A 20,822-nucleotide genomic window follows, 5' to 3' on the forward strand; every position below is an offset into this window, starting at 1 on the left:
GGAGTAGGTCATTTCTCATTGTCCACACAAGTTAGATTACTTTTATTCATTTTACAGGGAAGAGAAACAACTGAAAATCCAAGTTAAAGCTATACACATGTCCAAGAAGAGACAACTGAAGTCGAGTAATAATTTCAGCAAAAATGACTAAAATACATAAATAAAACTGTGTCACCGGTAATGAAAAAAGAATTGGGAAAAAAGTGATTTTTGACAAGAATCGTTTCAATTTCGAAATAAATGCATGCAATATAGTTATTCTTCATTAAGGCTCCTCTATGGAGTGAATGCCAATCCGAAAAATACGGCGAGGATGGTTCCGACGGCGACGAAGATGAGTACGGCTCCATAGACAACGAATTCACGGAATCGGTTCACCTGGAAAATTTGAGATTGGTTTCAAAAGGAAGAGTCTGGGGCGCGTTTGGCGCGTTTTTCAAAAAAGCTCTCTTGAAACTCTTTCGAATGATGAGGAAATGGTACTAGCTCAAGCAATGTGTCAAAATTGCTCTAAAATCACGCCTAAGGAGCGCCAGACTCAGTGTTCAGAATTGAGACTCAAAACGCGTCTGAGGCGCGCCAGTCAAGTGAAATTTTAGCTAAAAACCCGCGCGAAAATCGTTAGTTCCACCTAAAAATCAGAAAAAAAACGCGTCACTGGCGCGCGCCAGACTCGTTTTTTTCCGTTTCTATTAGCTCGGCACCATTCTCACAACTGCGCTCCACCGAAATGCCCCTGAAAAATGTTTCTTTTTCTCTGAGTCTCTCAATTTCGCACACAATTTTCCTCGGTTTCGGCAGAGCGCGGTTGTATGAAGCGTGCCGTGCTAATAACTCAATTTGACGAGTTTGGGTTTCTAGACCTAAAAATCCAAGTTTCACAATTTGTTTTTAAAAAATTCTTCCTAGACCATTCAAAAAATAAAATAAAACGATCACAACAATAGGGAAAAGTGCATAATATATATCTATCTGAAATTGTCTTCTCCTTACCCATAATTTCTTTTTCTCCGCCGGCACTTCCTGATTACTATTCTCTGTTGTTGGTGATGACGTGGAATTCGTAATCGTCCACGTGGTTTCCGAATCCTTTTGAGACGTCGGCCTCATCGGAATATTCTCAGTTCGAGCCGAATTTCCATTGTTCTGAAATTGAAGATGGGAGGGGGAACGGAGTGTATCATGGGGGAAAAAGCTACAGAGGTAAGAGAATCGATACGAAAGACAAAAAGAGGAATGCAAGTGCGCTCCACCGAAAAATATTCCGATAGAGCGCATTTACATATCGAGGGTGCAGATGCATTGATTTCTTACCTTTGTGAATGATTTGGTGTCCACATCGACGACATTATTGAAGATGATGAAGAACAATGAGAGAGCGAAAATAACAGAAATCGGGATGAGAGCAAGAATGAGTTGAGCGACGTGTCGAGACGGGGTGAAGTGGTATCCGGCGATGCAGATCGCGGTGGCTGAAAAAAGTAGATTTCGAACATTGGTATTAAAATTATTCTCAGTTCTATATCATCGCTGCACGGTCATTACAACTATGCTCTTCCGAAATCCTTTTGAGAAAACTGTATTTTTTCTCTCTCAATTTCGCACACACTTTTCTTCGGTTTCGGTAGAGCGCGGTTGTATCATCGCAGCACGATCATTACAACTGCGCTCTACCGAAATGGGACTTTTTTCTCTGTATTTCCTAATTTCGCGGCTCCGCGACAATTCGCAACTGCGACATTCCGCAACTGCGACATTTCGCAACTCACGTAGGTTTCGCAACTGTTCATTTCGCAACTGCGACATTCCGCAACTACGACGTTTCGCAACTGCGACATTTCGCAACTACGACGTTTCGCAACCATAGAACTAGCAGTAGTTTAACCTAGTTTTGTCTAAAAATGGGTCAGATAACTTTTTCTTCTATTTAATGTTTTCAAATATGTTCCCAGACCCTTCGGTTTCAACATTTTCAACTGACCTAAATATGCAAAAGCGGTGTGGTTGCGAAACGCAGTGGTTGCGAAACGTCGTGGTTGCGAAATGTCGTAGTTGCGGAATTTCGCAGTTGCGAAATGGCTAGTTGCGAAATGTCGCAGTTGCGAAGTGTCGCAGTTGCGAAACCTACGTGAGTTGCGAAATGGCTAGTTGCGGAATGTCGCAGTTGCGAATTGTCGCGGAGCCAATTTCGCATGCACCATTTCTCAATTTCGGCTGAGCGCGATTGTAAAGTACAACATTATTGGTGTGTCTGTGCAATTTCCCAAATGTCCAGAAGACCGAATGTATGTCTGTGCGTCTGGATGTCCGCATGCATGTTATTCAACATAGAAAAGAAAAAATACCCGGAAAGCCCGTAATACTCAAAAAAATTTGTTGAAAAAAGTGGTTTTTTAAAAAAGTTTTTTTTCCAAAAAATCGGAAATTTTCGAGTTAAAAAAATTCTCAACGAAAAATATCATTTTTTTACGAGCCAATATCTTTGAAAAACGCAAAAAATTATTTATATGTATGTCTGTCTGCGCGTCTTGTCTATCTGGATGTCTCTCTGCCCAAAGCTCGTCAGAATGTAAGTATAAACGTGTCTGTTTGTATTTCTGTATTTCCGGATGTCCATATTCATATCTGTCTAAATTTTAAATTGTCTGAAATTCTGTCTATCCGAATTCCCAAACATCCAGATGTCCACACTCACTAGCCAAAACCATCGCAATCACTCCGATTCCTCTATGAATATAATTGAAAATCGGGCGTCTCGGATCGTTTGGAGAGCATCTGAGAGTACTAATAAATGGTTGTAACCATGCCAAACACAATGCAATAATTCCAATAATCGCGTGTTTTCCACCCCATCCAGCCGTCGTGAATTTCCAATCTTTATGGACGAGAATGAACACAAAACCGGCGATCATAAGGGCGATTCCAATGAGATTGGCGCCACGATGGATCTGAGAAATTAATGAATTGATTCTCAATAGAGCGCACTTTCCGACTCACATGGAACCAGATCAAGAGTCCTCCCGGCTTCACAGTTGGCCACGAAGATCTCAAAACTCTGGCGAAAATCACGGCGGTCGGGACCATTGTCATCCAGGCGATAGTCATGAATATGGCATGGAGAATGAGAAGAGTCGTGCTTGATGTACCATTTCCAGCATTCATATCTGTCAGAAGACGTTGAGACGATTTGAATCGATTCACATTTCCGTGATAAGAAAGACCAGAGGCGGAGGTTTGTCCTTTGGCAACGACGAGGTAGTACTGTTGGTTTGGAGTGTATTTGAAAATCTAGAATTTAGATGAGTTGAGTTTTAGGGGCGGAGCCTGTTCTCACCTGTGTATTAGCATTTCCATCCGATCTGACTGTTCCTTTACAATAAATTTTCCCATCGACAAACGATATCTGCGTATTCGTAATATACGTGGCACGAATCGCTTCCTCTCCCGGAATTCTGCTATTCGTCGACGCACTATTCGACGAGAATTTCATGGAAAGTGGTTGATTTCCGAGAGACGAACACTCAATGACATCAGCCGGTCCCATGTTACCATCTGCTGAGAATCCGAGTGCCAAGTAAACCCCCGTAGACGAAGATTGTGTCGAGGAGAACTCGAATTCGATGGAAGAATCACTAATGACACTGAAAATATCAAAAATTAAAAATGCAAAAAACGATAGGTTCCACCGAGATTTGAACTCGGGTCGCAGGATTCAAAGTCCTGAGTGCTAACCGCTACACCATGGAACCGGACGGCGGAGACAGGTGACGCAGGCGTATAGGAAAGTGCGGGCGGCGGCGAGGAAGATCACTTACCGATAAGAGACAGCATCGTTGGCGTTCGGTTGGTAGCAAGCTTTCGAGTGGGTACACTCGGAGGCATCGAATGATCCCTGAAACAGAGAAATAGTGAAGATTAGAGGGAAACATATATAGAAAAACTGAATTAGCGGGGAAAACTTTGAGATAGTAAGTAGAAGTGGTGGAAATTGGTTTTTAAGAAATTCTGGGAGAAAAAACAAAAAAAGTCATGCGCCATAGAAGTGGAAAGAAAAAACTGCAAAATCTGAATCTAAAAATGACAAACTTGAGAGGTAGAAGACTGCCTTTTCTGCCGGATTGATGGGAATGTCTATAGATTTTTGAATTGTTTTTGGAACGAGAATAAGGGGCGGGGCTTAATTTTTTTTTTTATTAAAAAAATACGTTTTTTGTACGAAACTGTACTTTTCAAGCCTAAATTTTCTGAAAGTGACACAAAATGGGCGGTGCATATTTTCAGTTTAAAAAATCAAAAAATCAAAAACAAGCTCCGCCTACAACATGTCGCAAATACGCTAAACATATCTAGGCCCGGGCCTTAAGCCCGGCCCGAAGGCCCGGATACTCGGCGCCAAAGTTCAAATTTCAAATTTTTTCGATTTTTTTCGAAATTTTGAATTTTTCTCGCGAAACAGTCAAATTTTCTACTATCATTCAACATTAGTAGAAATTCTAAAAATCATTTTAAAAAAGTTCACATTTTCGATGAAAAATTGAAAAAAAATTTTAATTTGAAAAAAATTGGTTCATTTTTTGAAGCCGGGCCGAGCTTGGTCTTGACAAGTATGTCTGAAAGGAACATAAAATGGGCGGAGCTTAGTTTTTGTTAAAAATCTAAAAATCAAAACCAAGCTCCGCCCAAAACATGTTGCAAACACGCTATTTTGAACACAACATCCAAAATTTTGAATATTTCTAACAACGCAATCGCGCTCCACAGCCCAAACGTACCTTTCCAGTTGGTGGTGTTGGAGTGGCCGGTGGTGCATAAGCCGACAATGTCTGAGAGTACGGAGTGAAACTTCTCACTGTCCGATGATATCCCAGTGATTTCTGAGTTCCATTGGTTCTCGTGACGCCCTTCGCCATAATAATAGTGTAGTTTGTATCGGGTTGATATCGGAAGACAGTCGGATCATTGGCCATTCCCGCTACTTTAACATCTGCGGAGCAATATAAGACTCCGTCGACAAATTGGACACGTCGATTCGTAAAAAGACCGGAGACATCAGTGATTGGTCGAATGTTTTGATAGTCTTCAGTCACATAATTGTAGGAAAAAGTCATTGAATATTCTCCATTATCGAAACTCGAACACTCGATAACACTCGTATTTCCCATTTTTCCACTCGTCGAGAATCCCATTGCCACGTATTGATTCGTGGAATCCACGTTTCCAGTGATTTCCACGTGGAGTTGATTGTTGGGAAGTACCGCCCATGACGATCGGATTCCGGAACAATCAGTGACATTCACGCAGTCAGTTGGCATGAAACATCCCTTCTTGTCTCCACACGTCGTGGCGTCGAAACCGTTTACTTGGTCGAGGTATGTAATGCCCGAGGGGCAGGACCCGGTGTGCTGGGTGAGGTCGGTGACGTCTGGAAATGAGAAAAATTTGTAGTTGGATCTGTCTGTGTGTTTGAATGTCCGGTTGTCCGGATCACAAGATTACAGTGCGTCTGCCAATCGTTTCGTCAGAAATCCATTAGCACGGCACGCTTCTTACAACCGCGCTCTACCGAAACCTAAGAAAATTGTGTGCGATATTGAGAGACGCAGAGAAAAAGAGGCATTTTTTTAGTGGATTTCGGTGGAGCGCAGTTGTAAGAACTGTGCCGAGATAATTTTCAGATTTTCTCGATAACAAAACCTAAAATGTTGGTTTTTTGGTAAATTTTGTATGTCTGTTCGTCCGGGGATTTTCTATGTTTTCTATCTTGTGCAACAAACTAAAATGGGCGGAGTTTATGATGTCAATCTGTGGTTCCAGATATCCAGATGTCCGACTGATGAGCACAATGTTCGTCAGTCTGTGTGTCTGTTTGTCCGGTTATTCCTATTTTCTAGATTAAAAAAATTAACGAACAGAAGGATTCTCGATTATGAAAATATTTCCAATTTTCGTGCCACGGAGCTGTTTCTGTCTGTCTGTGCGTCCATATGTCCAGATGTTTGATTTTTTTCAATATGAAAAAATCATTGTCTTTCTGTCCGTTTATCTGGATGTCTCTGGATTTGTTTCTTGAAAATTGACCGAAAGGGGCGGAGCTATTGTTGGTCTGTGTGCCCAGATGTCAGATGTCTAGTTTTTTTCTCGAAAAAAAGAGTGAATTTCCACGCTATTCAAAAAACTTTTAACTAAAATAACTTCAAAAACTGTTATTTCTGAAATTGTTACGAATGAGATAAGCTGTTTTCACGATAATTCAAAGTGAACCTATGCAAACGCCAGGTATGTGCCCGGGTGGCGTTGAGCGCCTCGCATTTCCAGCCGAAATTTGAAAATGCGACGAGAAAGAGTGTGCGAAATGGAGAGACGCAGACACACTCTCTCGATTTTACACACTCTCTCTCGTCGCATTTTCGCCCACTTTGTAATCTTTCAGCGCCCAAAGCGCCTCCATAGGCACATCCCTGGCAAACGCGCTCTTTTGAGAAAAATCGCTTACCTAAGTTTTTTTTAACTGAAAAACTTTGTCAAGAAATAGTTTTGAGGAGAAATATAATAGAGAAAGGCCAATTTTTTGAAAAAACAAAAATTACATAAAAAATTGCAATTTAGGCGTCAAATAATATTACCAAAATGTAGTCTCAACAAAGCGCGTTTGCATAGGTTACGATTGAATTATCGTGTGTTTTATATTAGCATGACACGCGTCTTACAAACAACCGCGCTCTACCGCAACCAAAGAAAATTCCGTGCCAAATTGAGAGATTCAGAGAAAAAGAGACATTTTTCGAGGGAATTTCGGTGGAGCGCGGTTGTAAGAACTATGCCCAGCTAATAATAGGATTTCTTTCAAATGTTCGATAAACTGTCTGTCTGTCTGTTCATCCAGATGTCCCCTCCCTTACTCGTAAATCCAGCAGCAAACATCAAATGATATCCCTGTGTCTGATTCCATTTAAATATTTGTGAGTTGTCTGCGTCTCCTCCCACATTCACAACTCCTTTACAATAGATCTGTCCATCAGCGATTCTTCCAATCGATTGTTTAATGAGTTTCGCTCGGATCGCGGGCTCTCCAGCGATTCGAGCATTGTAGAAACCAGGATTATAACTGAATTTCATGGTGGGAGACTGCTCGGAACCGATTTGAGAGCACTCGATCACACTGATTTGGTCCTGAAAGAAAAATATGCTCTATTGATAATTAGCTTCTTGCAACCGCGCTCTACCGCAAACGAGAGAGTATCGGCGAAAGACGCAGAGTTTTTTTCTCGCGCCGACACAGATTTTCAGTTTTTGAAAGGTTTTTTTGTAAATTAATATGATAAACAGCGAAAATAGGTCAAAAACTGTGAAAATCTGTGTCGACGCGAGAAAAAAACTCTGCGTCTCTCGCCGATACTCTCTCGTTTGCGGTAGAGCGCAGTTGTAAGAGGTGGTGGATGCTAATACCATTTTTTCATGATCCGAAAATCCGAGTGCCACGTAGACATTCTGGTTGACAGTCGTGTTGGCTGGTCCGAAAATTTCGAACTCGATTTGTGTGGAATCGACGACTCGATAGGATGCTCCGACTGCTTCACCGTTCATGTAAGGGCAATTGTGAGGAATTGTGCAACCTTTTGTTTTCCCGCATTCCGAGTTGTCAAATCCGGGGGAATTCTGGAACTTTTGAAAAATTTGACTTGTCCACGAGGAGTACACAGTGGTTTTTCTCGTTTTCAATGGAGCGGATTCTCAGACTTGCAACGAACCGGGTCGGGTCACAGTACAGAATTTTGAAATTTTGAGTTAAAATTTTTTTTTGTTGATTTTTTGCAAAAAAGTCGAATTTTCAAAAAAAAAATTGTTAAAAACTCAAGCGTACATAGGATTTTTGACTATTTTTGATGAAAATTTCAAAAAAAAAGTTTCGTCTGCGGATTTTCGATTTTATTATCTCGGCACAGTTCTTACAACTGCGCTCCACCGAAACGCCTTTGAAAAATGTCTATTTTTCTCTGAGTCTCTCAATTTCGCACACAATTTTCTTCGGTTTCGGTAGAGCGCGGTTGTAAGAATCGTGCCGTGCTAATATCTCTGATTCATTTTCCCTCAAAATTGTTTCTTTTTCTGTACTTTCTCACCCAATAACCCCCTCGAACTTTTCTGATGCAATCAATACATCACAAAATAATCTCTAAAAAAATTTCCGAAATTTGCGTGCAATTCTTCAACTTTTCCTAATTTTATCATCATAAATATACTCTTTTCTCTCGGCGTTTTTGTCATTATTTGAGTTGTTAAAGGTGTGTCTAATCTTTCAACTTAAAAATCATCGTTCATTGTGATAAGAGGAGGAATTCTGGTGTATGGGCAGAGTTTACTGGCAAAAGATTAGATTTTGAATCTTGGAAGAGGAATTTTCTAGGCCGCCTGATATTTGGGTTTCTAGGCCAGCGGACTTGCAAAATCTCGGTCGAAATAAAGAATGTGCACATTTTTTTCACAAAATTTTCATAAAAAATTGTCAAAAATCCGCACTTTTATTTAGTAAACACCGTTCTGGCGTGCCTTTGACGCGAAACTCTTCTTAGAGGATCTGGTGCGCCCGTGACGCATTTTAGACCTCCTGGCGCACCTTAGACGCCTTTTTGAGGGATTTTTCAGCATCCCACTCACCTCAGCCAACCGAACTTTCCGTGAGACTGACGACATCTCCTTGTGATATCCCAACCCTTTCGCTGTCGTTTTTCCATTTGCCAAAAGGAGATAATAGTCTTTCGATGGATCGAATTTGAATACATTCGGATCTGAGTCAGATCCAGACACTTTCACTTTTGATCTACAATATAATACTCCGTTTTGGAATGAAGCGGTTGTGTCGGTGAAGTGGGCGGAGTGGTCCTGAAAATTATGGAATTGAAAAAATTCTGGTTTCTATATATTAGCACTTCACGCTTCTTACAACCGCGCTCTACCGAATCCAAAGAAAATTTTGTGCGAAATTGAGAGACTCAGAGAAAAAGAGACAATTTTCAAGGAGATTTCGGTTGAGCGCGGTAGTAAGACGCGTGCCGTGACAATAATTCTAAAAGTTAAAAAATGTGAATTTCACCCAATTTTTCTTCAAAAACTCTTCGAAAACTCACCCCTGAAATCCGCTGATTCCCTTTTCCTGACGTTTTATCGAACGAAAATTTCATACTTGCTGGTTGGGTTCCGATTGCTGAACACTCGATGACTGGCTCGTTTCCCTGGAAAAAAATAATGATTTTGTAAGGTTTTTGGTTGAAAACTTGGAAAATTTAGGTGAAATTCTTGTACTTTCGAGTTTAAAAAAAATTTCTTTTAGTTTTTTTAGTAGAAAATTTTTAAAAAAAATGTATTTTTTTAACCGATTCTTGGATATTTGAAGTTTTTGGAGTGAAAAACAGCAAAAATGGCAATTTTCACGATGGAAATATGAAATTTTATGGAAATTCACGATTTTATGACTTATTTTCTAGATTTGTCATATTTTTATTTGATTTTCAATTGAAAAATTCCTTGGCTGGAAGATGTTACAGTTAAACCTTGAACAATTGTAATTTTGAGTCTTTCTTTTTCTCAGTTTTTCTTCAATATTTATATAACCACCCACCATGTGCTCATCATCTGAAAACCCAACAGCCACATATCGTCCATTCTCTTGTTCCGCATTCACAAATAACTCCAATTCGAGCGTCTCGTCGTCTAAAAGATTCCAGGCCACGCCCATTCCATTGGATTGTGATGGCTCCGGGATATGACATCCTTTTGAAATTTCACATTGTGATGCGTCGAATTGTGGAGAGAATTGGGAAAAAGTGGGTCGAATTATCGCAAAAACGAGGAGAAATTTGTATATCATCCTGCAAAAAATTGATGTAAAAAAGTTAAGAAACGAATAAAAAACAGAGAAAAGAACAATTTAAACCTTAAACTTCTATCAACAAAACACTATTGCAACTTCCCTCCTCAAAAAAGTGGGCGGAGCCTATCTGAATGATGATAAATGCCGTCGGAGTGGGGAGACAAGAGTGCAAAGTGAGTGTTCTACTTCACACAAACATCATTGTCAAAGGAAATGGGCGGTGCAAAAAATGTGTGGAGTATAGTACAAAGGCACTACTGATCTTAATCTCGAATAGAGTGACCAGTGGAAAAATGTTTTCGAAAGCAAAAAAAACAAAAACAATGACTGATTTTACACTTTTGGGAATTAAAAATTTTAAGAATAGAAGAAAAGCAAAAATTTGAAGAATTTCGACAGAAAAACGGGATTTTTGAAGAAAAAATAAAGACAAAAAAATTATTTTTGTGCAAAAAAGACTAAATTTCAAACTGCCACCAAAAAAAGTTATCAGTGAAGCGCGATTACTTCACTTTTCAAAAATTAATTTTTATCAATTTTAAAGAATGAAGAGCGGAAAAAAGCTAAAATTCAAAGCAAATTACCGTTAAAATCTGGATTTTCAGCAAAATCGCATCAAAATCATACAAAAACTAATCGAATTTTCAAAAAACCACCTAATTTAAAGTTTTTCTCACTAGAAAATGCAATTTCTTGACAAAAACGGAATTCCCTTCACACAAAATTTTGTACAAAATCAAGTCACCTTCTCCCTTGAATTGCCCAATTTCGGACGCTTAATTGGCGGTGTCTCAATGCGTTTTTTGAGTGGAGAAAACGAGCGTTGGTTGGAAAAAATTACACAGTAAAAGTGTTGGTCAGCAAGGGAGAAATTGGCATGTAGTGGTTTTAAGAGGTGTTCGTATTCTCATTAAAAACCGATTAATAAATTGATAAATTAGTTTTTTTTTCCTTTCCCCAAAATTCAAAAATGTTTTTTTGCAAATCACGAACAAGTACAAAGTAACGAAAAGAAAACAGAACTAGTGGTCAGCAGCGGTGTAAATAGTAAATCAAAAAACTGGTTTTCTGAAGAAACAGAAAACTAATAAAAATATTGATGAGGTGGTTTAAGAAAATTGTGGTTTTTGAGAGGTATAGTTCGAATTTCAGAAGTGGGCGGGGCTTGAATGAGTCATTTGGATGACGGAGATCAGTGACAGAAATTTTGGATAAAAATTTTATTCATTGTTAGAGTATAAATAAAAACCGGGGTAGAATTTTATACCGGTAGAGGGTAATAAAAAGCAACAAAGCAGGATGAAAGTTATAACTGGAAATCGGGGTTTTTTCGGAAAAAATACATACTTTTTGGAACAAAAATTAGAACATGAAATTCAAAACTTCATCTTTGTTGCAAAAAATCGAGGTTCTAGGCAGTAAATGCGCTCTATTGTAATCACCTATTAGCCGAGCATTTTTGATACAACTGCGCCCCACCGCAAACGAGAGAGTGTCGGCGAAAGAATTTTTCTCGCGCCAAAACAGATTTTCACAGTTTTTGATCTATTTTCGCTATTTTTCAAAAGTTTTTTGTAAATTTAAAAAAACAGCGAAAATAGGTAAACTGTGAAAATCTGTGTCGGCGCAAGAAATTACTCTGCGTCTCTCGCCGATACACTCTCGTTTGCGGTGGGGCGCAGTTGTAAGAGGGGTGGACTGCTAATAAAGTGAAATAGAGCGTGCTTGCATTTCAAAGTCACTAGCAGTTTGATAGCACTCTAAGCTCTAATGTGCGAATAGAGCTAGTTACCAAACGCGCTCTATCGTACCCTCAGTCCATCAGAGCGAACTTCTCTTTTCCTACCAATCAACGAATCAAAACGAACCAAAATGTCAACAAGACGATGATCTGTCTTCTCTATTTTATTATGATAATTGTCGCCGTCGCCCCTCGATTTTCGTCCCCCTCTTTTTCTCCACAATTAACTAGATATATTTACAACCCCCCCCCCCCACCTCTCTATAATAGTGTAAACTAGCTTTTGGCATATGCCATGCTTTGATTCAAATAGATTGAGAGAGAAAACGGACGGTACGGCGGGAAAAAAGGAAACAATGCCGTCCTCAGGCAGGGAAGTTCTTCTCGATAGAAACGGGGAGACGACAATGAAGATGTAATAGAGAAGCAGAAGACGTCAGAAGAGAGGTATCTTCTGAATTGAAAAAAAGAGGAAAGTATGAAAAAATGGAGGAGACAGACCGGAAACCGGTTGATTTTTTGAATAGATAGAAGGCAGAGAAGCTGTGTGTTTAGTTTGAAGGTTTTCAATAAGTCACACCTTTTCTTGTTATCTATATGTAGGAGAGAAGTGATTTATGAACGTTCTGGTGGAAATTTGCAGTGAAACGGTTTAGATTTATCTGCGTTTCTCAAAAAATGATGACAAGAAAACTTTAACATAGCTTCACGGCTTAAGGGATTGCCCGAGTTTTTCAAATTATTGGTATGTTATATAGCAAGTATAGCTCTCCATTTTTTTATTTGACCACTTTTTTATGCGGCCTCCCTCTAGAGAGTTACAGGTCGTTCCTACAGTACTTCAGAGCCAAAATACGGGATCTCCACTTTAAAGGTTCATAATAGGTCGGCACAGTTCTTACAACTGCGCTCCACCGAAATCCCCTTGAAAAATGTCTCTTTTTCTCTGAGTCTCTCAATTCCGCACACAATTTTCTTAGGTTTCGGTAGAGCGCCGTTGTGAGAAGCGTGTCGTGTTAAAAACTGTCTAGGGTGATGTTGTACGAGAAACTGTCAACTTCGAAATGGAAGTTTTAGGTCTGATCTACAAAAATAAAAATAAAATAAAAGGACGTCGTGACAGACAATTTTGGATTTATGGCTGACAATTGTCATTTTTTAGTCTGGAAAAGGTAAGCTCTGCCACTTACTAAAAGAATGAACCATTGTGGAAATTAAAATTTTAGGCTCCGCCCACTTTCCTCTAACAAGATACGGTAAAGTGGGCGTGACCGAAATGTGTGCGGAGTCTCCTCCTATAGCTCTTTTGATTCTATGTAGCTCAAACTAACTGATAATGAATTTAAAAACTGATGTACGTTGTGTTTGACTAACTCCGCCCCTTCTGAGAAAAAGTGGGCGGAGCCTAGAGAACCGTACAGACATCAGTTAGAAGTAAAAGATAGACTAATTAGTAATAGTTGACTAGGTTTCTTGAAAGTTCAGAGAGAAAAGAAATTCAAGTTTTCAGAAAAATGGAAATTCAGGCACACATAATTTATCATTGGAATATCCCATAAAATCAGGACATCTGGAACGACAAGCTTCCGAAAAAGTTCTTGATCTATTGATCTAATGCCAAAAAGTAAAGAAAAAAGTGAGCCGATCACTCAAGTTGTTGATCAAATCGAACAACTTGTGTACCGAAACGGGGCGTTATGAGTAGGCAAGAGGACAACAAAATCAGGAAAAAAAACTGGTAACCCCTTGCTATCCTGACACGGAGTAGGGTAGGACGGCACCTGAGTAAATAAAAGTTGGTGGTTTTTGCAGGGGGGTTTATTGATAGTTATGGATGAGTGGATAAACAAAAGGAAGGGAGGGACATTCGGATAAACAGACAGACACATATTAGCAAGGCACGCTTCTTACGCTCTACCGAAACCGAAGAAAATTGTGTGCGAAATTGAGAGACTCAGAGAAAAAGTCACAAGGGCATTTCGGTGGAGCGCAGTTGTGTAAGAACTGTGCCGAGCTAATAGCAAACGCGCTTTAACGGAATATGTCAAAATCCTGCTTTTTCTAGAAGCTTGAGTTGTTTCGATGGAGCGAGTTTGTCATCATCTCCCTATTTCAACTGATCTACAAAATAGTTTGTACCCCCTCTCTGTGCATCTCCAAATGTTACTAACTGATCCAATTGATCGGGCGCCAGAGGGCAAATAGTAGTTTTCTTCCGACGGAGTAAGACGAGTGCAACATTTATTTTGTGTGGAAGAAGATCCAAACCAAAAGATGACAAAAAGTTTGTGTGAATTGAGTGAGTCAGTGAGGCAGAAAAGGGTAAAGATTGAAGACAGTAGTTTTATTTGTTTGTTTGTACAGTTGTCCTGAGTGAGTAATAGAATGTCAAAGGGAGGTTTACATTTTGATCTACCTAATAAGCTCCATAGAGCACCTTTGCTATTAGCTGTCTACCTCTATTACAACTGCGAACGAGAGAGTATCGACGGGAGACGCAGAGTAATTTTCTCGTGCCAACACAAATTTTCGGTTTCCGACCTATTCTCGCATTTTTTCATAGTATTTTTTGTAAATTTTTATGAAAAAATGCACGATTAAGTCAAAAACTGTGTAAATCTGTGTCGGTGCGAGAAAAAACTCTGCGTCTCTCGCCGATACTCTCTCGTTTGCGGTGGGGCGTGGTTGTAAGAGGGATGGACTGCTAATACAAGACCGCTCTCTTGAAACAAAAAACTGATTTAGAATCCCCTATCAATGGACATCCGGACATACTGACAGACAGACCTATTCCGCATACTTTTAGTAAAACGTTCACAAACCAACGGAATGAATTAAAATGTCAGGTGAATGCGCCAGGTGACTAACGATTCGAAAGGTGGAACGGAAGGACGTTATGTCATCGCAACAGTTTGAGAAAACTAAACTGCTTATACAACAAAAGTAGTAGGAACAAAAAGTTTTTGGAGGGGGAAATGGGATTAGGTGTCCTTTTTGAAAAGTGAAAATTGGGAGACGTGTAGCAAAGTTACTTCTTTTCAGATTGATTCAAATTTATACTGGTTTGATAGATCAAGCCTAAATCTCTGTTTTTGTAATTGACAACTTTTTTGTACGAGTCGTCCCTAGAGAGATACATATGAGTCGAGAAAGTCCACTTCAAGGAGCTGCAACCCCTTAGGGTGAGACCGTACAAAAAAGTGATCAACAACAAAAATAAAGATCTAGACTTGGTCTATAAGATACCAAAAATTTGAATTTCTGTTAGTGAACATGAAATAGTGACACACGTTAACAGTTGACCAGGCTTGAAAAAAAACACAATTTGGTACATACGAATTAAATGCAATGAAAACCTGCTCTAATGAAATTTTCATGCTCTTAAATAGGAGGTTTCAAAGCTTTTACCTATGCAAATGCGCATCAAACTATTCTCTACTTGATGTCACTTTTTTCAAAAAATAACTTCCTTGAAAACATACATTATGTATGATACATAAAAGGTAAGAAGCTTACTCATCACTTTCTATTTCTTAAAAGAACGGTGACTTTAGTTTGATTGTAACAAAGTAATGAGTCACAAAGGGGTGACAAATTGGATGACAAATTGGAAGGTGTGTCTGTGTGTCCGGGTGTCCAAAACTAATACAATAAACTTGCTGAAAAATAAAAAGGTGAGCTACGTGAATCTCATCCAGAAAATATTCATATAAAGAAAGAATCAAAAGTCTATGATATTCATCACCATTTTACGAAAATATCGAAATGAAAATTTTCCAATTTCCGTTCCAAACTAAAAACGGAAACGGACTTTCGTCAATCCGGCAAAGTTGCTCACTTGGTCTATAACACTTACATATTTCGCGTCTCTTAAGATGGTGTCGGAATTGAAAATTGAGAATGAATGTACTTCCTTGGGTGGGACTGGATTGGATGATTAAAAATTGGGAAAAAATGGGATTTTTATGAAAACTGATCAAGGACGTCACTATATCATCAAACGTCCTGAGAATTCACATTTCCAGAGATTCGATGTTAGCTCGCCACAGTTCTTACAACTGCGCTCCACCGAAATGCCCTTAAAAATGTCACTTTTTCTCTGTGTCTCTCAATTTCGCACACAATTTTCTTCGATTTCGGTAGAGCGCGGTTATAAGACACATGTCGTGCTAATAGGTCTATTCGAGATCTTTCGTTTTGTAGTTGACATATTTTTTGTACGAACTCTTGAAGGAGAGTAATGGCTTGGTGGAGTGGTCGCCCTTCCCCGTGCTGTAACTCTTCAAGGACGAATCGTACAAAAAAGATGTCAACTACAAAAATAGAGCTCTGGATATGATTTATGCGATAAGCATGAATTCAAAAAAATTGGGTGATCTGGAAATAAGTTACGCGCTTTCAAAGTTGGCAAATATTTCCTAAAATTGACTAACTCAACAACAATATTTACTGTTGGTTAAAGCAGTCTGAGTAAGTCCTGACACTGAAAATCTGTCTCAGCTTCAACTCATGTTTATAATGTGACCTAGAACTTTAATATAGAAACAGAACTGGAAGCCTCCGTCATCTCTACTAAAGTCTCAATGATCGGTAACCAGATTCGAACGTTCGGATTGTATTTTGAAGCAATCTACTTTAAACTTGAAAAAAATAGACATAGACTATCGTTTTGAAAACAAGACTAGCGCGAATGGATAGCTGAGTTTAAGAAGATTCTGAATCAGTTTTCAGATATTGGCTTGCACCAAAATGAGCCATGATACAGGGTTTTCTAATCAAGTGTCTCCAATCTTGCTGGAGTTTTGAAATAACTTGGAAACCTTTTCTTAACCCTAGGTGGCCTAGCAATTTAGAAAAAAAGTAAGACCATGTTTTTTCCTCCCTAAACAAAATCAGCTGATTACTCACTCCATCTCCGCTATATTAATCATACTAAAAGAATCAAAAAGTTTTTTCTCTCACTCTCATTTCGTTCAGACAAAGAGGAAAAGAGAAAGAAAATAAATAAAAATGAGTTTGCTCATTTTGTTCTGCCACTTGACTCTTTCCTCTCGTGGCTGGCTAAACGTCATTTTTTGATATTCCATCCCCCTTCGAAACTTCACAAAATAGCGAGCAAATAAATATGAAAGAGTTCGTATTTAGACGGATTACGCATCTGAATTCCACATTCTTGTTGACAAACAAAAAGTTTCGCGGAGAAATTGTGTGGAGTTTAGTCTTTTTTGTGGGAAAACGTGGGAATGTATGTGAAGTGGCGAAGTACAATTAATTGAATAAATATTGTACTTTTTTCTAGTTGTGATCTTTAGATTTTCCTTTTGAAAGTGTGTATCTTTCAAAGCAAAAAAGATATATATTCGAAGCTCATTAATAATAACTTCGTAAAGTTGGAAATTGATAAACTAGCGCATTTCCAAGCAGCCGACATCTCACGGGTTCCGCCGTTCATCGTATTTACTACGTCAAGGGGCGGAGTTTCCGATTCATCGGTTTCTAACTATTTTCAGCTGTTTTCCCTGTTTTTCAGCCAATTTTCTTATGAATTTCTAGCAATACAAGGGTTAAAGAACATTTTAAATTTTTCCAGCACATAATTATCGAAAAATTTCGCTGTAAAACTGTCAAAAAGTGATTTATTAGCTTTGGCGTCCAATTATATTCCAGCAAACAAAGAATACGAATTGACATGTGAAATGCCATAAATCATTCTTCGATTCCAGCGAAAATCATCTTTTCCAACCAAAAATTACTCGGAAAACTTGAAAATCTGAAGCCGATGGGTTCAATCAGTTCACCTGTTCGCATTCCTTGAATCACTAGACTTGTCAAAAAACGCTGACAAATCTTGAACACAATATCTTATAGGTTGTAGTTTCCCTCTCACCGTCTGGCGTTAAAATGAGTAAAGAACACTCAGAACACCTCGGAAAAAGGGAAAGCATGAGAGGAGAGCGAGTAATTCAAAACCACACCCAAAAAGATTCGAAAAAAGTGGGGAACTTTTTGACTCAAAAAGAAACGTAAAAATTTAGTACTTTTCGTCTGGAATCATCATTTCTACACCTAAAAACCGAAAGAAGATAAAAGGTGTTGTGGATGTTTCAGGCGATGATTTTGTTATCAAATTCAAATCACATCATATTCAAATACAGACATTTTCAGAGGGGGCAAAAAATGAGAGAGAAACGAATAGGATACAAACAAAAGCACAATAATTAAGGATAAATCTGTGTCAAAAAATAATTTAATCGAGGGGGGAAGGGGCGTCAAACAGCGGGTAAGAAGAGTAAAACTGGTGAGAACCTGTACATTTTCAAACATTTTTGAAAAAGAAACCGCTTGAATTCTTCCGGTTTTCGTGTTGGTCTACCGGAAATTACATTTTTGAGAAGGGGTCAAAAGGAAAGTGGATAAGACTGAAAATGTGAGAAAAAATGTGCGAGTTAGATCATGATATTATGGTTTCGATGACACTTCCATTGGCTCATCGGCAGTATTTTCAGCTTCAGCAGAGACAACTGGTGCTGGTGGCAATTGTGGGAATTGCTTGATGACACGAGCCTCGTATATCAGAACGTAGGCACTGTGCCAGTCTCCTCCTCCGGATGTCTTCAGAACAGCCTCCTCGTCGACGATGGTGACATGCTCGTCATCGAACAGCCGCCATTTGTTGTCTTCAGTGGAGCGGATCCAAGCGACGTAGTGACCGTCTTGGGAGGAACGTCCTTTGTGGGTGATAATACCCTGTAAACGAGGAATTAGGGAAAAATTATGATTAACTCTGTTAAAAATGTTTGTCTTTTGTTTAGAAAAAACGGTCAAACTTGCATATTTTCATACTTGGTAAGGCCCGGCTTCAAAAATGAACAAATTTTTTCAATTTTTCATCGAAAATGTGAACATTTTCGATGATTTTTCAGAATTTCTTCTATTTAATTCTGAATGATAGACGAAAATTTGACTTTTTCGTGGAAAAAACTTGAAAATTCTGAAATTTGAACTTTGGCGCCAAAACAAACAGGCCTTGACAAGTATGCTTATTTTCAAGAAAATCGCATTCGGAAATTCCATATTTTCGAGCTAAACAGTACCTTAAGCTCATAGAATCCAGAGTTGTTTGATCCAGGATCATTTTCAAACTCGGTTGGCAGCGCAACTCCATCATCGAAAATCTTGTCACCCTGCTCCTTATCCAACATCTTTTTTCTCAATTCTCTCTCCAATTTGGCATCTTCTTCCAACTTGATATCACCTCGTCGAGCAACAAGTTTATCCTTCAACTCCTGGGTGCACAAGTCGTAAGTATCAAGAGCAATCGGGAATTGCACCGACTTCAGAATCTTTGCGTTAGTTTTCGAGGACTCTTTGAAGAAGAATCTGTTGATATTCACAGTCAAATACTTTGGAAGACGAGAGATTTGAGTGTGATTGTGCCATTTGGCATCACGAGCCAATTGAGCACTGTTTCTCTCAACATCTTGCTCGAAACCAGCCTTGACTCCAGTTTGCAAGAACCGGACGTCTTGATTCACGTAACAAGTGAGCTGATTCAAACTTTCAGTCTTCACATCGGCTACTTCTTCTGTTTCGAGACATTTCGATGTGGTTTCTGTCTGAATTTTGAAAAGTTTTTCGATTGGGAATCCAGCACGGCCGTAATTTCTGGTAATGTTGTTCAAAATGGCGACGAAGCACTCGTTGGCATCTTGTTGCTTGAATTTTTCGAACTGTGGGAAGGCTTCCGAGAGACTCTGAAGAAATTGAAGTTTACAATGTCAGCATTCATTAATTATTTCACTTACAATGACCGAAGTGAACGGTTTGATTGGATCTCCCTGGCTTCGGAGAGCTCTGTCCTTATCACGAAGCTGAGTGAGCAAAGTGGAAAGATTATGGCAGAGACGATCGTTCTGCTCACGAATTTTGATTTCATCGGATGGTTTCAACACCAACTCGTCGAGCTCTTTCAGCACTTGCACGCAAGAGTTGAAGTAGCAGGTGTTTCCGAGATTGGAGAGTCCACATGGGTAGAGAGTGTTTGTCTCTTCGGTTGGTTGATTGGAGCTCTGCGCTTGCCCCTCGACAACGACTGGAGCCTTTGGAATTTCGCCAACACTGAAAATGGGGATTTTATGGCATTTACAAGATGAATTGCTTGTCTTGGTGTCAAAATAAGCGAGCATGCAAATTTCAATTCATCAAAAATGCATTAATTTCGTCATTGCTTAGAAATATACTTGAAAACTTACGATCCCATCATCATAATCATCATATTCTCCTTCACATTGATCCCTTCCCATTCGTCATCTCCCAATGTCCGTCCCATAATCACGACTTTTTGTCTTTCGGGAACGACTTGTGTCAAAGCGAACAACTGAGCTTTGAACACCATTGGTGGAGCTGAGGTGTCGACTTCGACGACATACTTCTCCTTTTGCCACTTGACGTTTACAATTGGCATTTTTCTCTGAAAAATGTTTAAATAATTAGCGAAGAGATTCGAAAAAAAACGGAAGCACGCAAAAAATAAGATTCAAACGATGACAAAACCTTGGCGCACTTGTCGATACGCGCATCGTGTGCCAAGGATGAGTCCGCCGTCTCTTTTCGAGATTTTACCGTATTTTCATTAGAAACGTGGCGAATTCAATGGAAAGGAAGGGAAAAGTGAAAGTAATCGGACAAGGAATACAAATTCGGACATCAATATCGTTTTTTAGATTCAATTTTCGATTTCGGAGACTTCATAGAGCGGATTCTGCTATATTTCGCAACTTACGCCCTTTTTCAGTTTTTTTTTCAAAATGAAATTATTTTCATATTCTTCCCGAAAATTATCTACTCCCGACCCGATGAAAGACACTTCCGAGGGCTTCGATATTCGCTTTCAAAAAGGAATTCTCATTCACTAATCTCATCTCAATCTGCATCTTTTCTTATTATGCGCTTTTCACTCGAATTTTGCTTCAATTTATAGATTTACAATTCTAAATTTTGAATGGAAGCCCTTAAAAAAATATCACAAACCAAAATTTTCCTTTTTACAGATTTTTAGACGCAAAGAATGATACTGAAATGTACAATTTTTAATTAGAAATTTTTTAATTCGAATGATGACATTAAAGGCGCATTTAATTTTCAGCTTCACTGGTCTCCAACGGAAGAGCCGTTTTCCGTGAAGTCCTCTCGGATTTCTAAATTTCTTTTTAC

At 39.1% G+C, this 20,822-nt stretch overlaps 2 protein-coding genes across 2 annotated transcripts; both read right to left on the minus strand.

Moving 5' to 3' along the window:
* Window positions 1-276: 276 nt before the first annotated feature.
* On the minus strand, window positions 277-9,865 carry GCK72_004868 (uncharacterized protein; the record flags this gene model as incomplete). Its single annotated transcript, XM_003091638.2, has 13 exons — window positions 277-378; window positions 994-1,146; window positions 1,315-1,472; window positions 2,696-2,948; window positions 2,998-3,288; window positions 3,335-3,641; window positions 3,816-3,892; window positions 4,773-5,422; window positions 6,900-7,170; window positions 7,447-7,656; window positions 8,656-8,880; window positions 9,126-9,230; window positions 9,617-9,865. The coding sequence occupies 13 exons, from the start codon at window positions 9,863-9,865 to the stop codon at window positions 277-279; spliced, it is 3,051 nt and encodes a 1,016-aa protein (XP_003091686.2).
* An 8,203-nt stretch (window positions 9,866-18,068) lies between these two features.
* GCK72_004869 (uncharacterized protein) lies at window positions 18,069-20,073 on the minus strand (the record flags this gene model as incomplete). The annotated part of the gene is made up of 4 exons (XM_053724922.1): window positions 18,069-18,356; window positions 18,704-19,363; window positions 19,415-19,727; window positions 19,862-20,073. 4 exons carry the CDS (start codon window positions 20,071-20,073, stop codon window positions 18,069-18,071), a joined length of 1,473 nt encoding a protein of 490 aa, XP_053589116.1.
* Window positions 20,074-20,822: the final 749 nt, after the last annotated feature.

The sequence above is a fragment of the Caenorhabditis remanei genome, chromosome II, assembly GCF_010183535.1.
Source record: "Caenorhabditis remanei strain PX506 chromosome II, whole genome shotgun sequence".
Taxonomy (NCBI): Eukaryota; Metazoa; Nematoda; class Chromadorea; order Rhabditida; family Rhabditidae; genus Caenorhabditis; species Caenorhabditis remanei.